This window comes from Anarhichas minor, unplaced genomic scaffold (assembly GCF_050575085.1).
Source record: "Anarhichas minor isolate MPS153535 unplaced genomic scaffold, ASM5057508v1 ptg000045l, whole genome shotgun sequence".
Taxonomy (NCBI): Eukaryota; Metazoa; Chordata; class Actinopteri; order Perciformes; family Anarhichadidae; genus Anarhichas; species Anarhichas minor.
Window position 1 is genome coordinate 3,910,878 of NW_027466491.1, and position 20,617 is coordinate 3,931,494.

At 41.4% G+C, this 20,617-nt stretch overlaps 2 protein-coding genes across 4 annotated transcripts in view; one reads left to right on the top strand and one right to left on the bottom strand.

Moving 5' to 3' along the window:
* Positions 1-1,562: 1,562 nt before the first annotated feature.
* On the bottom strand, positions 1,563-2,879 carry LOC142971017 (transmembrane protein 60-like). Its single transcript, XM_076111589.1, has 3 exons — positions 2,731-2,879; positions 2,409-2,500; positions 1,563-2,182 (listed from the first exon to the last, which is right to left on the bottom strand). Exons 2-3 carry the CDS (start codon positions 2,490-2,492, stop codon positions 1,865-1,867), a joined length of 402 nt encoding a protein of 133 aa, XP_075967704.1. The 5' UTR covers positions 2,493-2,500; positions 2,731-2,879; the 3' UTR covers positions 1,563-1,864.
* A 403-nt stretch (positions 2,880-3,282) lies between these two features.
* Positions 3,283-20,617, top strand: part of LOC142971074 (protein PHTF2) — a 31,900-nt gene continuing 14,565 nt past the window's right edge. For 2 of the 3 annotated variants that reach the window (XM_076111677.1, XM_076111678.1), the window contains exons 1-3: positions 3,285-3,450; positions 8,673-8,732; positions 14,841-14,921. In XM_076111677.1, the coding sequence (XP_075967792.1) occupies positions 14,877-14,921 (45 nt within the window). In that variant the 5' untranslated portion in view covers positions 3,285-3,450; positions 8,673-8,732; positions 14,841-14,876. Of the gene's footprint in view, positions 3,451-8,672; positions 8,733-14,840; positions 14,922-20,617 lie in introns of all 3 variants that reach the window. The other variant, XM_076111676.1, reaches the window with a different exon arrangement.

The window sequence follows — 20,617 nt, forward strand, 5'->3', positions numbered from 1 at the left end:
AGCTGTGAAATGAATGTGGGCTTAACTACATTTCCTACCCCTAAAACACTGAATACAGGAAGTATTAAGACCCTCCACAAGTAAAAGTGCTTTTACAAAAATATAAAAATACTCTATAAAATGTATAAGTCCTGCAGTCAAATTCTTACATAAGTAAAATGATGATACTATCAGAAAAATATACTTTTAAGTACCAAAAGTATTTTATATAGTATATATTGATGTTTCAATGTGTACTTTAGGTAGCATTGTACTAGTTTGGATCTGGTTTTTACTCCTTTATATAAAGTTTGTAATACTTTTTTATTTTACTTTTTACTCTATTTGCTCTTTTTTTTAAAAAAGATTGGGTCATTTCACTTCTTTGAGGTCAGTACCTTTACCTGTCAAATAAATGTAGTGTAGTAAAAAGTATTATATTTAAATGAAATGTAGTGGAACTATCAAGTAAAGAACAAATACCTCAACATTGTAACTATGAAAAAGTACCTGAGTAAATGTACTACTGCATAGTACTTTACATAGTACTAGATGTTGCAGGACGAGTGCAGCAGGCTGAAGTTAATTTGCATTAGCAACTAGCATGCTAACCCCACAATACTTTGCTTTATATAGCCGGTACCTAACTCGATCCTTCTGAGTATGGAAATACTTGAATGTGTATTTGCATGACTGTTTGAGACAAATACCCACAGTTCAATGTACATAAATCCATTTATTTTTTACGAGACGTGCATTAAATATCAAACACTTTCGACTCATCAAATCACTTACTCCTCATTTCAACACAGTGCAAAGAATGTCTTTGAATTACTAATAAAAACAATTGAATGGCACAAAACAAATGTCACTCATGCAGTGTCAGCCGTACCATAAAGTTGAAATATGGAACCATGATGACAACACTAGAAACTGCTGATAAAAGTATTGTGATGCACATTTAAACCCTAATAGTTAAACATAATATACAGTAAGAAACGTGTTCTTTATCTTCATACATGTCAAAGTATGTTTCCTAGGGACCTTGTACCAACAGTAATAACAGCTCAGTGATCTTCATGGAGCACGTGATGATTTACAAAAGAGACCTTGTACAGAGCAGGGAGGGCAGCCCGCGGGAAAATGCTTTTATGTCAACAATTTCTTAAATTATGCAATTGCAGCTAATCCGAGCCGCCGTCGTCGCTTCAACACCTCAAGTTAATTTATAACTTGTGAAATAATATTTGGCCAACTAATCTCCACAGTATCGGGAATGAAAAGAAGTTTGTGCTTAAATACAGCCACACAATACCTGAAGCATAATGTAGCAAAATGTCCAAGAGTACCAAGAGTTGATAGTCAATGTTATGAAACTGAAATACAGGAAGTCACAACTAAACACCACTCAGTTCCTCCCTGTGTGGTGCTCTGTATGAGAGCAGGCGTGCCAGCTTTTTTTTTTTTTATATATATATATATATATATATATATATATATATATATATATATATATATATATATATATATATATATATATATATATATATATATATATATATATATATATATATATATATATATATATATATATATATAAACATCTTCAGAACAAAAAGCAAACATCAGAGGAGCTTATTGTGTCTTCCAGTGTTAGATTCACAGTAGTCTTATACATTTACAGTTGATCCCCTTTTGGCATTCCTTCGTATGGAAAATACTGCCATTTTTTTGTTTTGTTATTTTGAACACGAATGGACAGACAGCAGACTCCACCGAGGTCTGAACACACTGATTTGTATTTCTACACAAAGTCTCTTCTTCTTAAAATGAATACTAATGTCTGAACTGATGATTGCGTTGGTGTGTAACGATGCATCCTTTCCTAGGCCTCCCTCCTTTCAGGGAAGATGTTCATCCCCAGCTCCACCAGCGCCCCCAGCAACATGGTCCACAGCGGTATGCACACGAAAGTCAGCTTGACGTCGGCCAGCTTCTCCAGCTTGGCGCACAGCGTCAGGCAGAAGCCCAGCTTGAGCAGCATGGCCGTCAGGTACCAGGTGCGCAGGCGCAGGTCCGGGGAGCCGTTGCGCGGGTCGTACCCGGGCTTGCAGCGGCCCGCCATCTTGATGGCAAGCATGAGGATGAGGATGCCGTCGAATACCCAGACCGGGAGGAAGATGAGGAACCAGTTCCACTGCACCTGGAGAGGAAGGAAAGGGGAGAAGATAGACATAAACAAGGTGATTATTTACCATTTGTTTCAGTGTGGATGGGTCCATTTGTTGCTCGGGTGAAAAGATGTGAATCCTGAGAGGATGGGATTGAGTAAACACACCAGTCAATGGCCAAACTGCTAAAGTATAGGGTGAACAAATAGGAAGCTTATAAGGACACACTGACAGGCATCAGGAGAGAAAAACCTTTACCTTCCCATCCAGTTTCAGGACCAGCATGATGAGGAAGACCAGGGTGAAGACCCAGGTCAACAAAACCCTCTGAGCCAGAGACATCTCACTGACTGGAGACACACAATTAAGACACTCATGACTGTGACTCCAGCAAGAAAACAGCTGATTATAGCTATAAACACCTCCAACCACATGCCACTAATACTATCTAGCATCAATTTTAAATCAATTACTTTCAATCATCGATAGTTAGCTTGTGTTATAATTAGCAGCTAGCTTTTATAGCTCGATAGCATGACGCTAAAGCTGGTGTTTTAATGTGAGACATCGTCTGACTTACTTCAGCGTGTTTCTACATCGGTGGTCGTCATTTCCGTCTCCCTGTGCGGCACAACGCGACACCAAAAACTCACCGATTCTTGATAATTCACATGATTGTCAACAGACGTGTCCGTTAACGACAACAGACGGAGGGTCCGTTATCTGTGGCCACGCCTTCTGGAAGCCAATTGGTGCTGGTTTTGTTACGTCACGTGTGTTTAGTCTCCATCATGCGTTGGGTCGTACCGTAACATTTTTGTAAAAGCGCAAACTCGTTGTCATTTATTTTGTTCCTGTAGTGTGTTTTAAAGTCCACTAGAGGTCGGTAAAGTTATATCTACCGCTCACGGTGGTTGTGTGTATTATGCGATTTACCGAGACACCACATTAAACGGTGAAATTAGGCTCTGATATGTATTTGCTTTTAGGTGAATTTGTTGATTAGAGTGTCACGTGAGCCCGCTTTCTGTCGTTTACACTTCATCGCCGACGTTTATCGGCTTACATTATTTTTCGTGGCGCGTTTATATGGTGTTTTACGGGCCAGGGCTGAAGTTGTATTGTAGTACGAGAGCCTGAAAAGGAAAAGCTAGTTCTTCAAACATCGGTGAGCAGACACCGAGCATCTCCTCCAGACACCAGGCACCAGGCTGGCTAGCTCAGTGCAGCGTTAATCACGTTTATAAAGCGCAGTGTGGATCCGTGCAGGGACATTGGAGCTTCCGTCTCTGGAAAAGAGGTAAGACTGAGCGGCTGCATGTTGATCAGGGTTTAATGGGGCCAGCTGTGTGGGGCTCTTTGTGCCTGCCGGTAGCTTAACGCTAGCTCGCTATGTTGTTAGCGTGACCTGAGCTAGCGTCATGAGGAGGGCAGCGTGTGTGAACTAAACCATGGAAAGTGTTTAAAAAAAATACCGTGAATGCATCCTAACGGAGGCTAGCTACGCGGTTAGCTGCCTTTGAACTGATTCATAGCTCTGCACAGGTCGTGATGTCCTATTTAGGAGTGAAGGACACACTGTAACGTTACTTCACAGCTGTAACATTACCGACTCAGCTACTTCACTTTCATTTACCATTATCTAGCCTCACCTAAATCCTACTATACCAGCAACAAACCATTATTCCCATTACAGGATTCCCCACGGTGAGGCACCTTAAATCTAATTTCATAATTTAAAAAACAAAAACAATCTTAACACAGATAATCTGGCACACACACACCAAATGTTATCTATGTAATGATTGCTATTTTGTGTGATCTACCTACTTAATGGGTCACACAAGGTGAGATGCGTAAGGATCCGAGTGGGTTTATTGGGTTCCTTCACTAGTGAGGCCACTAGACTTAAGCTATGCAAAACATTGCATGGCAGGAAGACGCCTGGAAACCAATACATCTGGACATTTCAGAGACCGGAAGATGTTAAAAGCTTGCATTACTACTAAAAACATTACCTTCAAAATCAATCAATTATTAAAATAATGGGTTTTATGTCAGTCGACTAATGGATTAAGGTTATTTCAGGTCTAGATTCTACTCTATTCCATTATATATATATATATATATATATATATATATATATTCCCTCTACTTATCTTGTGTCCCTGAGGTAGCAGTGGGGGGGAAACAATCTCAGGCGGTCAGGCTCACAGTTTGGCAGGTCACTTGATTATCCAACATGATTTGCCATCCAGCCAGCCCGTCTGTTCTCGTGTCCGACTAACGCTGTCATCACTCACCCACATTTTCCATTGCGATCATAATGTCACCCCTAAATAAACCGGTCCTCACTACTCTGACTGGGTTCTGTGTACAAATCCATAATGTTAACGTGCAGCAGAGCCGGGACAGACAAATATATAAAGCTTTAAATGACTATGTTTCCCATCAAACCTGTAGTTTGTACACAAAATATGTCCATACAGGCTGAAAGAGCAGAAAACCCAGATCACACTGTATTAGATTAGTAAATCAAGTTCTAAAACAATGACGCAAGCAGAAACTAACCGTCTACTGTCGCAGTTGTTGGACGAGACTGTGCTTGGGCTGTAGCCAATCATTTATTAATACTTTCATGTCACCTGCATACTGTCTAGTATGCAAATCAGACACGTGTGCCAGCATTGTGTAATCATAAGATTTCAAGACGTACTTAACTATTTCTAAAAATGAAACACTTATGAATATCACTGCTTTGTAACAATGAAGCAAACTAATTTGATTTCAGTCGGGTATGTAACTCGCCACGAGGTGCCACCTATGTCGTATAGTTCAGTGGGAAACGGCAGGAAGCTGCACACAGGTAGTGTGTTTGTGACTTGTCGATAGACGGGAGATGAAATCACCGTTGCTGCTGCTTATAGTATGTGGACAAGACCGGCATTGTGTTTCATTCAGCGGGTTACTTTACAGACCTGGGATTCCCTAATGCGCACCTGCACGCACACACACACACACACTTGTGGATGGGACTACATAGCCTTTGAGACATTGATTGACAGCCCAGCACTTGTCAGTCAACGCAGCAGTGTGTGTGTGTGTGTGTGTGTGTGTGTGTGTGTGTGTGTGTGTGTGTGTGTGTGTGTGTGTGTGTGTGTGTGTGTGTGTGTGTGTGTGTGTGTGTGTGTGTGTGTGTGTGTGTGTGTGTGTGTGTGTGTGTGTGTGTGTGTGTGTGTGTTATTCTAGCATCCATAGAGCCAGACTGTAGTCTATTGTCTGACCAGCGTGTTCCTTTGTATGTCTTTGTCCTCCCAGTCTGTCTCTCTTTTACTTATTCTCTCTCTCTCATTATTTCTGCCTGTCTCTTTGAGGATGCTGTGTTCATTGTGCAGCTTCAATCTGCCTGCAGAGCTGGTCACATCACCCGCTGCACTGTAGTTACATCACAACACGGACCGCCATATCGTGTTGTATTATTACAGCTGCAGAATGGCCTGCAGCACAGCGATATACTTCATAGAAATATAGCCGTTTGGGTGTGGAGAAGTGCCCCATTACGAGCTCTGCGGTGCTGCAGTGGACTGACGGGTTGAGTTAATGATAACTCGGAGAGCGCTGTGTTCGGATGAGCCATTGCTGCTCAGGTTTAAGTCTATGAGAGCAAGTGTCACAGATAGGATGGGGGATCTGTAGCAGCTGGTTTGACTCTGGACTTGTTAACTGTAGAAATGCTTCAATGTGGTTTGCTGATGATCATGTGGACAGATGCCTTTTTCACACAGAAGACATTCTGACATGTCACAGGAGGGTAAAGCGTCACGGTGGTGCAGTGGTTGGCACCTCGCAGCAGAGTAAAAAATACCCAAATCAGCCACGGTTTCCCCCCTCAAATTCAGCCTCAACATGCTGGGAACCAACACCAACGCTGCTGGAGAACTGGGGCCGTATTGCTGGGCCCGCTGGAGGGGGAAGGGAGGCCCGGGAGAACCAGAACCAGGTCTGCGTGGAGCCAGACTGTCGCACCCTGCTGCAGTAAAATGACCAGTTTTCTAAAGAGACTCAACCGCTTTCGTCCTTTGGGGCAAAATGAAAGTTCCTCGTTGTAGCTTTAAGGAGATGTACAGTGCAGTGTGACTACGAGTTACCCTCCTCGTTAGTCTGTCATCAACAGGAAACGTGAAGGATAATTGGTGACTACAAAGAACATGTTGATGGTGATGATGCCGCAGTGGTGTATAGTCACGAAGTAGAAATACTTCGTTACTGTACTTAAGTCGTTTTTTTGGATATCTGTACTTTACTATTTATATTTCTGTTGACTTTTACTTTTACTTCACTACATTTTGCAAAGAAAACTGATACTTTTACTCTGATACATTTCCCCTGAAACCTTCGTTACTCGCTACAAAATCAAATCTATCTTTAGAAACAAAATGAATCATGAGACCAACGTCGGGGACTGTGGTGGAACAGAGACTGCAAGCAAGCAGGTTTGGCGAATCAGTTAAATCATTGGTTAATCACGTTAATGCGCAAAACAAGCGCTCTCAAAGCCGCGGTGTTTAGATTCCCAGTGATGCCCAGGATGCTACATGCTATAGCTAGCGAGCGACAACACGAGTAGAACTCCACACAGGACGGTGGGATGAGGAGAGGTGGATGGGTCAAACAAACACTGGTGTTTCCTCCAGGAGGCCGCAGTTTGTGCCGTGCGTGAAACGAGAAGCCAATGTTGATTTATTTGTGACGTGACTTCCGTACTTAAGCAACGCCACTTCCGTAGATATTTTAACGCAAACCACGATCTTTTCCTAAACCTAACTAAGTAGTTTCATCACCTAAACCTTAGTTGTTTCCTGTGAAGATGGAAGTTTATTTTGAAAAGACAGTATGCGTGTAACAAGCGAAAACAGACTCATGTTGCTGGACTTTTGCAGGAAAAACGCACGAAAAATGAGGAGTAACTTTTCGTAAGATATCAATAAAACGGGGATGAATTTATATCATTGTATAAAGAGAGTGACATGAGAAGATCAATCTCATGTCTGTAAGTTAAATCAGCTATAATCACTCTTTTAAAGTGATTAGTGACTCGTCTAAAGCATTTAAAAAAAGGAATAACTTCAATAGAATCATTCTATACAATGTAGCTTCTTTACATTCTACATTCTATTAGAATGTAAAGAAGTTACATTCTATACAATGTAGCTTCTTTACATTCTACATTCTATTAGAATGTAAAGAAGCTACATTGTAGCTTCTTTACATTCTACATTCTATTAGAATGTAAAGAAGTTACATTCTGATACAATGTAGCTTCTTTACATTCTAATAGCATGTAAAGAAGCTACATTCTAGTAGAATTGTCTTTTGAAGATGAACAGGACATTTTTCAGTTTCCAGTAATGACTGGGTTGTTACTTTAGTATTGATCATGTTTTGATATTTGAGTCATTTTGTGGATGATCAGATGGAGTTATGATGGTAGCAGTCGCCCAATTGCAGATTCAACTTGAGCAAAACCTTTTGCCTATTGTGTTCAAATCAGGCCCATAGGAGTTTACAAGGCAGGTGTCCTTTCTCAAAACACTGACCTGATGCATCAAGTGGATATTCTTTGCTGAACATAATATTATGCATTTGCCCTCTACATCCTCTAGTTGGAATGAGCATACTTATAAACACACTGTTACAACTCCTTCATAGTGTCATATTGCTTTTCGGAGAATTATGATGTTAAGTTCATAGTAGATGCAAAAGTATACTTATGTACAATATATTATGTTGAACATTGTTGCTCCTGGATGGATCACAGCCAACCCAATTATTTTCAACACAGCTCCATGTCCTTGGTCATGGTGCCACAGCACTTAAAAGAATAAACTTCATAATTCTCAAAATTCTGACCCTTTGCTTTTTTATTAACAGCATTTACTTGTACTTTTACTTTCAATACTTAAGTACATTTAATATCAGAAAATTACTTTTGATACTTGAGTACAATAAATATCAGATACTTTAAGACTTTTACTCAAGTAGTATTCTAATAGGTGACTTTTACTTTTACTGGAGTCATTTTCCAGTAAGGTATCTTTACTTTTACTCAAGTATGGATTTTGGGTACTTTATACACCACTGTGATGCCGGTTGTTTTTCTGACTATTCACAAGAGCTACATTGTTCGAAAAGGTCGACTGTTGGGATTCTTTGCTGCCTGATGTTATTCATTAATGTTTCTGAGAATTCATACTGTGTCTAGAGGCAACGTTTGTGTGTGTGTAGCTCAGCAAGAGACATGCTGTTCTGAAGCTTCAATGTGCAACCTCGTCAAAGTCCACTTGCACACCCCCTTTTCAAACAGGATGAAGTTGTAGTTATTGACCAAATGAAGTGTGTCTCTTCTGAATGACATGTTTTCATCTGTGTGCGACACACGCAGTCATTGCTTTGAATCTCAAATGTGGTCTTTCCCACAAAGTCTTGACCATCTCTCTCTCTCCCTATTTTCCAAATGTCCAGCTCCTGTCCTGATTTGGCTGTGAGGACGAAACACCAGTCGGCTACGCGGCCTGACAAGAGGTGTGTGTGTGTGTGTGTGTGTGTGTGTGTGTGTGTGTGTGTGTGTGTGTGTGTGTGTGTGTGTGTGTGTGTGTGTGTGTGTGTGTGTGTGTGTGTGTGTGTGTGTGTGTGTGTGTGTGTGTGTGTGTGTGTGTGTGTGTGTGTGTGTGTGTGTGTGTGTGTGTGTGTACTAGTTTGTAGCCCCCCCCCCCACATTAAATCCCACATAGTCAGTTTTTGTATGAGCGCCATATGCTTCAACAACTTATGTTTTGTTGCTGAGAGGGTGTCAGCTGCCCCCACACACACACACAGTAGTTCATGAGTACTGTTTATTATGTCTGCGTGAGAAAGATTGATTGAAAAATAGGAGAATGTGGAAAAGGCCATACTGCCCCTCTGAGGGGAGCGTGAGAGCCGAGGCTTTTTCTTGTTCTGCGTCTGTATTGATGTGACTCAGTGTTTCCAGAAATGTATTCTATTGTCACAAATTTGATAAAAACCTCCGAATGATACACAGATAGATAGATAGAAACATGATTTAATTATTATATACATAAGATGATTGATTTGATCTTTAACTGGGACGTTTTGAGACGGTCTCCCTGAAGAGAAAAGGCTGTTTGTGATTTTCGGTGAGATTAAAGACTGAAGTTCATTTCATGCTTTACTGCTCATTGCGTGATGGTGTGTGTGTGCTGTTACTATATGATCATCAAGCCCTGTATAGGTCAAGTGTAGTGTCAGTTGAGATTGTCAGGGATTCCACCTACAATATGGAAAACCTGACCCCCACCCCTCTGCTTCACACACACACACACACACACACACACACACACTCTCAGAGCACCTCCGACCCTTCACCGTCGATTGAGCAGCGTCACAAACACTCACTTACTTAAACACACACTCACGCCCTCCCCCCTCTGGCCCAACTCAGAGATGTAACCTGCACCCATCATGAAATATGGAGCACCCAGAGAGAGAGGGAGAGCAGCTTGTGTTACACATCACGAGTTACCAGACTCATGGTGGAGGTCTCCTCTTGTCCTCTCATGTTTTCATTAGACATCCCAGAGAAACACTACACTGATAGAAAAGCAGCAGAAGAAGAAGAGTCGTCTTCTCTATTCTGACGTTCTGCGTAAAAAGTGCTACTCTGTCATTGGTCGGTGTGAAACAGCTTTCCTCTGATAGAGATCAGCGTCCGAGGACCTTCCTGCAGTATTTGCTTCAAGCTCAGTTTACATCTAAACTGCCACGTTCTGCTTCTTTTTAGTTTTTTAAGGCTAAATTTAGCCGCTTCCATGGATGAAGCCACAGTGATGGTTTTCTGTTAGATTTATAAGGTCGCCCACCCGTTCACTGTTTCATATAGAGAGCACATGAAGCCTGTCACGTGATGTTAAAACCTCCGATGACGAAGGAGCGTATGTAGCTGCACATCACAAGGTTTAGGAAGCGTACCGACCTTAACGTGTTGCTCCTCTGCTCAACTTAAGATACTTCCACAGAAACGGTGTCGCGTTATTTAAACAGACACTTCAGTCATTACAAATGTTTTTTCCCAGGGCTTAATAACCCTTAAATGACATTTCATAAACATTGTAATAATTTCTTCTGACATTGGTGGAGGCGCTCTTGACTGCCGGAATGTTTCGTGACTTGTGATTTTTCTTAATAAAGAAGAAGAGAGCACATAAAATATTAATGAGAGCTACGTTGTAGTCGGAGCTTCACAAATGAGGTGTTTTAACAACTTGGAACCGAGAGCAAAATGTAACCGGTTACGGGAAACCAATCCGAGTCATTTGCAATAATGTGAGACATTAAGAATTGAAAGAGAGCGAGTGTGTGTGTGTGTGTGTGTGTGTGTGTGTGTGTGTGTGAGAGTGAAAGAGAGTAGCTGTGAGGTGTCGGATTAAAATGTCTGGCACGGGTGGCAGCTTGCGTAACCAATTACCTTAAATGAAATGAGGAGAAAAAAAAACATGGCATGACTTCCACATACACACCTACTTTCCATTAGACACACAAACACACACACTCACCCCGCCCTCCCTCTCGACACCCATTTAGTGTAGTGATTTTGTGCATGTGTGTGTTTGTGTGGCTGGAAAATCCCAATAGACTCAAAGTTTTAGATTTTAAAACTGAAAAATAAGAATTTTGCTTCATTTCTTTCAACATATGATAATAAACTGAATATCTTTGGGTTTGTTAGTCGAACACAAGAACTTTCAAGAACTTGGAGGAATTTGAAGGCACCACCGTCGGCCTTTTTATAGATTCCTTTTTATAGTCGTCAGAGGTTCATTTGGCCCGTCAGAGAGATGATGTTTACTCGAGCACACTCGGAAACACAGCGGTGAAAACCAAGAGCTGTGATTGAGTGTAAGAAGTGTCTAAAGGTTAAACGGAGGCCAGGCGGCTCTTATGTCATTCAAATGCTGAAACCGGTGACTTATCCAATATAATGAAGGCAGAACAGGAGTGTCTGCAAACTGCCAGTCTGTCCCCACGGTGCTTTAGTTAGTGTCTGCGCTCTAAAATCACTTCCTGCTCTATTTGAACACTGGGCTGAGTGTTATCGGACGCTCCCAACAAACCATCTAGCTTCAGGAAATAACCTGTTTTTTTTTTTATTTACCAAAAGAATGTTTCCAATATGAGGGAGCTCAGCTTCACAAAAACAATCCAGATATGAAACATTTTGTATTGAACTCAACTATAGACACACTGTGATATAATATGCAACACAAATAGTCCATCTGTTGGAGGCGGCTGAGCCCTGTCTTCTACGTCTCGCTCGCTTTTTATACTCTCTTTTCTCTTACCCCCCCCCCCCCCCCATGAAGACACACACACACACACACACACACACACGGTCACAAAAAGAGTCCTCATATAAACTGTGGCCTTCATAATACACACTGTCTTAGTTGACCTCTCTCTCTTTCTCTTTCTGTAAATGGGTCAGTTCAGACAGACTATTGGTCGGACAGACTTGGCAGCCTGATGGCTGCAGACGTGTGTGTGTGCGTGTGCGTGTCTGTGTGTTAGTGTGCTCACTGAATTCTTTGAGAGCTTTGTAATGGCCGTGCGTTTGTGAAGCTTTCTTGTTGATGCGAGTTTGCCGTGAGCAGAGTAATCGGTATGAAAATGAACTGGAGAGGAATTCATTAAAACAGTTTTAAAATATATGATTTGGGGTCAGAAATGTAGCCTCAAATCTAGGAGGTTCTCCTAGACATTATATATGTGACCTAAAAAAATATATAAATATATATATATATATATATATATATATATATATTTATATTTATAAATATATATTTATATTTATAAATATATATTTATATTTATAAATATATATTTATATTTATAAATATATATATATATATATTTATATATATATATATATATATATATATATATATATTTATATATATATTTATATATATATATATATATATATATATATATATATATATATATATATATATATATATATATATATATATATATATATATATATATATATATATATATATATATATATATATATATATAGGTCACAGGATTCATAGGCGTTGAAGAGAAAACAGCTGTGTGCGCGTCTGGTTTCTCGGCTCCGTTCCCTAAATACTCCTTTAGCGAACCAGAGTGTATTTTGGGAACACTGAATGTGTGGTTTTGGAAAAAATGTGTGTTGGAAAAAGAACTCACCGAGCCTATTTCCTCCTGATGTTTTCCAGCATAAATAACACCCCGGCGCATTACAGCTAATCCTGTGTATGAAGTCACATTAGGCAATAGTATGCGACGTGTGTGAGTTAGTGCCGGCATCCCACAGAGCTACGTGGTGAGGATGTGAAGCCTTAAAGCTGCCTGAGAGTTAAAAACAGAAAACATTGCTCCACTAATGACGGGGTGTAGCTCTTATTGGTTTGTCTGTCTGGATGAATGTCTGTTTTCTTCTTCTCTCTCTGGTCATGCTTATGATTGTTGTGCAATCTCTTCAAAGCAGCAGTCGTTGCTCTGCAGTATTTGGACACCAACGCATCTTTTTGATGTGGTTTCATCAGCGACATTAGTTTGATCTCATTACAAGCTGCTCTCTTCCTCTGATGTGTAAGCTAGCCAACACAAGTCCTATGACACTAATATTTTTAATTTCTTGCTTATTGCGAAAAGTTTGAATCTTTTTTCAGAGCAGCAAAAAAAGCTTGTGAATGTGTGATGGTTGGGTTACTCTCCAGTGTGAATGAGAGGTAAACTCTTTCTGTCTCTCGTGTTTATGTGAACAAAGGAAGGAAACGTTTCTTGCTTCCTCACCCTTCATACGGGGTTTGGTCTTTACATACATCCTCCTTCTTCCTCCCTTTTTCTTGGTCTGTCCATTTTCCCTTTCTTTCACCGCCTCTATGGCCTCTATCTCCGTCTCTCCAAAAGTTTTAACATGAAGGCCTCTATTGACACTGTAAACACATTAACTTGTGTAACCACTGCACATAAAAAGGACAAACCAGCATAGTGCATACCAGCATCCCCCTGTTAAGTTGAACTAAATATGCTTTATGAGTAACCGCAAAAAACGAGTGCATAATATGTGAAGAATAGAGACGTTCAGCAGTGAAAGATAGAGGAAGGAGGGATAATCGTAGACGACGAGCAAGATACTCTCTTCCTGTTGCTAAAAATGTCTCTGGCCTTCTTGGGCAAAAGTGCACACACACACACACACACACACACACACACAGGAAGAAATGCACTCACGACTCTGCAACCTCATGAGCAGCGTGCATGCAGCATTTAGCGATACAGGGATTTTTAGAGTTTTGTGCGTTGATCAGCTGGTGCTTTACCGTCTGTGGGTGTGTTTAGTTGATACACCGGCAGACGTCCGTGCTCGACGTTAAAGAGGTTCACAGTAGACATTTTTCTCTCTCCTTCCTGCTGCTGAGCTTCACATTCTCACATTCTTGACACGCCGAGCTCGCGTGCGGCTTTGAACACAAGGACGGTGACACACTTGCAGTTAATACTCTTCATTTTGTTTGTGCCGGCGACTTATAAACACTTAAACTGTTGCGGTTCGCTTGTGGGAAGATAAGCTGCGGAGCTGACTTAACGGTCCAGTATTATGACCCTCCCACACGTTTTCTTTCAAAGTAAAGTGCAGCACAGACTGCAGATGGCCACACAATTGGCTTTATTTTGAAAAATAGAGTAGTGGCACTTCTAAGCACACAGATATTAGAAGGAAAAGGGTGACTCATAATTCACTGGAGACGCAAATGTGAGGGATTGACTACCCGACGAGTCTTCACATGCACAGCAGGACGTCTTCACTCTTTAAGGTTCAAACTCTGAGTGGAAAGCTCGACGAATAAGAGAAAAAAAAAATGTGTTGAGTGATATCTCCTGATAACTGACGAAGCCAAAGGGGAAACCGGTAAGCTGCTGCTGTCCTTAGACCTCCATCACTCTCCATCCATCTGCCCCTCCATCACTCCCACAGCAGGACAACACTTTGCACTTAGAGAGAGAGAGAGAGAGAGAGAGAGAGAGAGCTCTGATTAACCAAACGTTTGGCTCCTCGTCTTCCACCTCCACCCACGTGTGAGAGGTTTCTAATTGTAACGTTTGAGCCCACATAAGCAGTGGGAGTTTGCTGTTCTCCGTGTCAAATGCAATTTGAAGCTCAGGTTTTGTTAAAGTGGATCCAGTTAAAACTCCGTCTGCTCTGGTTCCTTTTTTCTTTCTTTTTTTTAACCACAACAAACGAGCTCACATCAGCAGACGATCCTGTTTCAAAGACATCTTAGTGTAATCACACTCAGACTGTAATTTTGTAATTTTGTGTCACAATGTGATTCAGTGGAAACAACCAGGTCGGCTAATAGAAAGACAGTTTTTGTTTCTGTAAGATGGGTGTCAAGGGAGATGGCTGGCCTTATTAATACTAGTGTGGGAGGGAGGGGGGGTCATCCCTCCCTCTCTCTCTCCCTCTCTCCTTCATCAGTTGGACACACCTTCCTACCAGGTATATAGACCTCAGTCCTCCTCTTGTGCTCCTCATTACTCACACTGCTCTCTCTCCCCCTGTGTGTTGTGTGTTTCCAGTCTAAGATGCCCTAGGCGGGGAGAAGGGGAATGTAAATGGCTTCCAAAGTAAAAGATGCTGTGGTGTGGTACCAGAAAAAGGTAAGACGCTGTACTTTTTTTTATTTTATTTGCATTGACATGCTGGCTTGTGTGTTTGTTTTTGCCTTTCACAAACCAAGAAAACTATATTAAAATATCTGTGGCAGTGGTATTTTTGCAACCTATGTTCTGTTTAGTATTTTGCGTCTATGCTTTAGGAAATAAAGTGTCACTAGGGAGCCACATTGGACAAGTTAAAAAAGCTGTTGAAAAATCCTTCATCTGTCAATGTTGTCTTTGCATGAACAAAGTCAACGTTCAGCTGCATCTCTGTTTTCTTAAGCTGAGTTTGCTCCGTTGTCATGACCTAAATATGGAATTAGGTCTGTCATTGTAGCTGAAACATTTGTTCATTTTTCTTAACACGGCAAGATATAGAGTTACAAAAAATAAAAAAAAGTCATTACATTTTCGTGTGCAGACTCTTTCTGACGCAGTATTTTGGCAGCGACCTCCTCGGCGCTGTCAGCAGCAGCGGAGTCGGTCCGCTCGGCACAGTGTGAAACCAGGCCGGTGTTGTGTGTCTTCTTGTTCCATGGTCTCAGATATCAGATCCTCTGCTGGACTCCAGCACTGCTCCCCCTGCAGCTCTCGGCTTACACACCCCGTCTGTCCCCACATAACCCGTCTGTCCCCACAAACCCGTCTGTCCGTCACGACCCCGTCTGTCTCTTCTCAGGCCTCTTCTGCTCGTCCATTGTTGTTATTCCTCCTCGACCTCTTTTTTTGTCCCGTCATCACAACCTGTCGCTCTCTGATCTTTCGCTTGCACCTGGCAGACGTGGACGTCAACTTAAGCTTTCACTGGAATCCGATCGCTCTGAAGATGACTCGTATGAGAAGTTAGAGCCTCTAATTAAAGGTCTGAACTCTTAAACACGGCTGTCTGCTCGAGACAAACTACTATTTTCAATTGAAAATAGCAGGTTTTCTCAGCTTTGCGTCTTTATTATGGTTCTTAAAGAAGTCCTGAATTTAATTGCAGGTAAAGTCTTTAATTAGACCTTTTCAGCTCTGCAGATCCGTAATATTAGTCCAAGATCTAAAACTGAAAATCAATGTTTTCTCTTAATTGTTTTTGATAAATCTTGATTGTGTGTCTTGTGTGTGTGCGTCTAGCTCAGCTTGTCTGGACAGAGACGCACCAGTGATGACAACCGCTGAGTCATGACTGTGAGAAAAGCTTTTCTAATGAGCAGATGGCACCTGTCTGGCTGTCCTCAGGGCGCCTTTGTCTCTGACGTCTCTCTCAGAGTAAAGTTCCGTGTTTTTAGAACACACTTTCTCTGCTAGACGTCATAACCGGAGCTTTCAGGTCTGTGCTGTTTGAGTCAACAGGACAGGATGATTTTGTTCCAATGGTTCAAATATTGTCTCTCTGCTAACTATTAACGGGCTGACCAAAACGCTGCAGGTAGACGAGCCTCGACGGGTAAAGGCGGGTCCATTGCAGCTCGAAAAAATTCCGTCAAGTTCATGCCAAACACGTGATTGAGAGAGAGAGAGCGAGCAGGAGAGTTTAGCATTAAGAAACTAGAACTATGGTAGAAAAGTCTCAAACCGATGGGGCAGGTTTCTTTTTGTGCATTGTCAACAACGCGCTGTAATGAGACCTGAAGTCCCACTGACCTGAAGACATTGCAGAGATCCTCTTCTCTCCAGCCTACACGCTCCTATGACTCACAGTATATTCCTGACTGCGCTATTCCTGCAGACCCGGCTGCATATAGACTCTGTGTTGTGTTTTATTCCCACCACGGTGCCATGCAGTCTAGATCAGCTACAGCACCAGACAGACATGCTTGTTTTTTGTTTTTCTAAATGTCTGACACACAGTGCTTAATAAAAGTCTAGTGTTGCCAGCTTCCTGTGTGCATGTCGGTGATATATTTGAGCTTAAATACATCGGCTTATAGTTTATTCCTGTGTGGGCTTTAAGGCCTTTTTTTAGGACATAAGCACCTTTAATTCATATCCTTGGTATGTGGGCGAGATCTGTGGACGTTAAGTCTCGGTGTGAAGAGTCTGTGTATGGAGGACATGACTGTATTTAGAGAGACAACACATGATCTATCAAGTAGCTTCCTGTGTTATTTATATAACATTTATTATATCAAAAGCTGTCTTTCTTTCACCTCAAAACATGTCTGTTAATCTGGATAATGCACCCACAGTTATTGGACTTTTCTTTCCGACAGCTTTCCAGACAAAACGGGCATAAAGTGCTGAGGTCGACTCTTATTCATTTGCTCTAATCTTCCAGTTATTAATAGTAATATTGGACCTGAAACGATTAGTAGATGAACAGAAAATGAATTGACAACTGTTTCGATAATCTAATTTCAATTGTTTCAATCACTTTTGAAGCAAAAAAAGGAACAGAAATTGGCTCGTTCCACCTTCCTATACATGTCTTTCTTCTATTGTTATTGTTTCCAGCCTCTACGTTTAAGCGAGTGGAGGGATTTTTCAACCTGACACACACCTGTCTGAGCTTAAAATAGACCTTACACACACACACACACACACACGGTCACACATGAAAACGCAGCAGAGGGTTAATCTGCCGCCACAACCAGCTGTCTGACCCAAACGGGTCTCCAGTCATTTCATCCTTTTTTTTGAGTCTTCACTTCATTCACACCTTTACTGTTTCTTTCTTCCGGCCTCGTAGGAGATCACAGATTTAATGACGCCATCTTTGATGGAAATTTTGAGGTTCATATATAAAAAAATTTATTTAAGACTGATGAAGATTAGCACGTAGTTTTGGGGATTTGGGGTGAAATTATTTGTTGATTAATTGATAAGTCAACTGTCATTCATTTTGATATCCAGTTTGTTGAACATCATATCCTGTATCTCTGTAAACTGAATATCTTGAATGAATGACTCATCAAAAAAGACAAATGGACGGATAATGAAAATAATCCAGAGTTTTGAAATGTAACAATTGATTCATTCAGTAATTTGCACATTCCGCTCTAAAATATGAGTATCCTTGTACACACACCAGCTAGCTCTGTGCGTTTCTTATAGTGCCAAAGCTCACCCCACCTCAACTGACATGTGCACATAGGTGACTCCCCGAGCAGCCGTGATTTTTCCATCACAGCCTGGTCCACAGTGGAGAGTACCAAGGTTTATAAAGTGTGTACAAAAAAATCCCCGCTACCTGCTGTGACTGGAAATAACAGGCGCGAGAGACTGAACCGAAATAATGAAGTCGTGCGCTTTGAAACCAAAACAATGAGCAGAGCTGGGTGATGATTCTCTATTGATTTATCACTACGAGTTGCACCTTTTTTTTTTTTTACGACACTTTTTGATCCATTGTGTAGCAGCTTTAAAGTCAACACTCAAGACTGTGTGTGTGTGTGTGTGCGTGTGTTTAAAAGGCAACATGCACCACTAGTATCTGATAATCCAGTTTGTGGTTAACTGGAAGCCACGAGTTTGAACCCCAGCTCATCTACAATAACATAGAGCAGTTGAATGGAAATGATTGTCACTGATACACGATTGTTAACGTGTTGATCTTGTGATCATCTGCTGGAGACGCGCTTCAAAACAAACCTCTTCAAACCAGCATCTCTGTGAGAGAGACGCCCTCCATTGCAGAGGCAGTTGTTGTATAACTCTGTTGCTTCGCCGACATAATCCCCCTCCCGCCCTCCCTCTGTCTCCCCCCCCCTCCTCCCTCCTCCATCCGTCGTCATGGTGACCCCAGCACTGCCGCAGCGGCACACTTGTCCTCGTCTCCTTCCCCATTTTTTTAGTTTTCATCATTCAAAGACTGTGTGTGTGTGTGTGTGTGTGTGGATAAGAGGATCTCCAGTGTTAATTCCACTCGGTCAGATCTCAGTTACGGCATCACGCCACGATGTAACGAGGGATTTGTACGTGTCTGAGAATGACTCCTCTGTCCATAGCTGCCCTCCTCCTTTATATTCTCCCTCTCTGCTTCTTCATCTTCCTGCTGCGTAGTCTGCTCATGTTTGCCCTCTGGCTGTCCGCCGCATACACTCCAGTGTGTGTGTGTGTATTTTTTTAATAGGTTGAATGATGTGGAAAATTAGCCGGCCCAAATGACAGATAATCAGTCAGACGGACGTCAGATTTAATGCTCTCCGGTGCCGAGAATATCCCATTTGTTCACAACTGGTGGAGCCTCAGGACCCACGTTTGTCAAGAAGTCCCAGTCAGGTTGTCAGATTGTCAGATTTTTATATTGCAAGTTATTTTGCTGAACGAACAGAACGTATCGCGGCACTAAAAGAAGTACATTTGGGGTCATAGCTCATAGATCAGCTGTTCATTCCTGTAGCAGAAATAGTACTTATAATAACACTGAGAGCTTTAATGTGTAGTATCTGTTTTCAGTATTGTAGATGATATGATAACGTCAATTTTACAAGAAATGGCTAATCAAAGGCCTGATATATTCCGGTGTGTGTTTAAGTTCCAATTTTGCTAACTCTGTGTCCATGACGTGGAAACGGATGAACTTAAATAGTCGTCTGGGCTATTTCAGTAAAGGCACAAACACTTATTATAGAGAGAGAGATATAAAGATATTTATAAAAGAAGCCTTTTAAATGACATCATGAACACTTTCTCTTCTCTCCACCCATTATTCCGTCTCTCTTCATGTTCTTCTTTGCTCGTCTTTGACCTCCCTTTTCCTCTTCTTCTCGTCCTAACCATGTTTAATGACGTCTCATTAAACATGCAGACTTTCCACTGGCGTGCTGAAATTGGCACCGTCTGATCTTGGGAGTGCGTTTGTTTTGTGCGTCCTCAGGGCTCGATATCTGGACTAGGTACAGATCCATCTAGTCCCCACGATAACGGTCCATCTCTGTGTTGTACTGCGCTCATCAAAACACACTCTGCATAAGTGTGTAGTAACCACTCCACTAGCCTCATACACACACACACACACACACACACACACACACACACACACACTCTGCAGGTCTATTGATCTCTGTGACAGTGAGAGGTGGTGCTGCATGCATTTCTCCAGAGTCTCATTTCCCCCTTCACCATGTGTGTGTGTGTGTGTGTAGATCATACTGTCAGAGAGGGTTTCTTTTCTTCCAGTCGGCCATGACTCTATTGGACCAGTTTCACAGGTTCTTAACTCAACTTTAGAGACAATAAAGCACGACGTAGAGACGGAGAGGTGACGGTGAAAGAATGCTTACTGTAGATAACACTGTGTTGATTGTGTGTCAGATGTGTTCTACTCAGCAGGTGTGGGTTAGTGCTAAACTATGTTAACCTTTTCAACTCCAGCCTAACAGAACTGTAGAGAGTTCAAAGATGGCCTTAATAATATGGAAAAGTAATGCTAAAGATATCTTGTTCTTTTTCAGAAAGTCACAAAAAGAGCATTTTGGGGAAATGTGTATAAAATGACACACTAGACATCCAGACTATAAAAACATTGAGTCACGGGTTGAATATTTAACTCGGTGTTAACATTGTAAATGTAGTTTCACTGACGGCTTATAACAAGTTGATACCGAATATGTAATATTGTCAAAGGTTGCGGCACAATAGGATTTTTAATAAGCTACTTAACGAGCGTATTGTGTGGAATAAAACTGGGTTTAAGGGGTTAATAAAAAAAATTCGGTAACAATAAACACTGATACGTTAAAATCCTAATTTGTGGTGAAATGATTCAT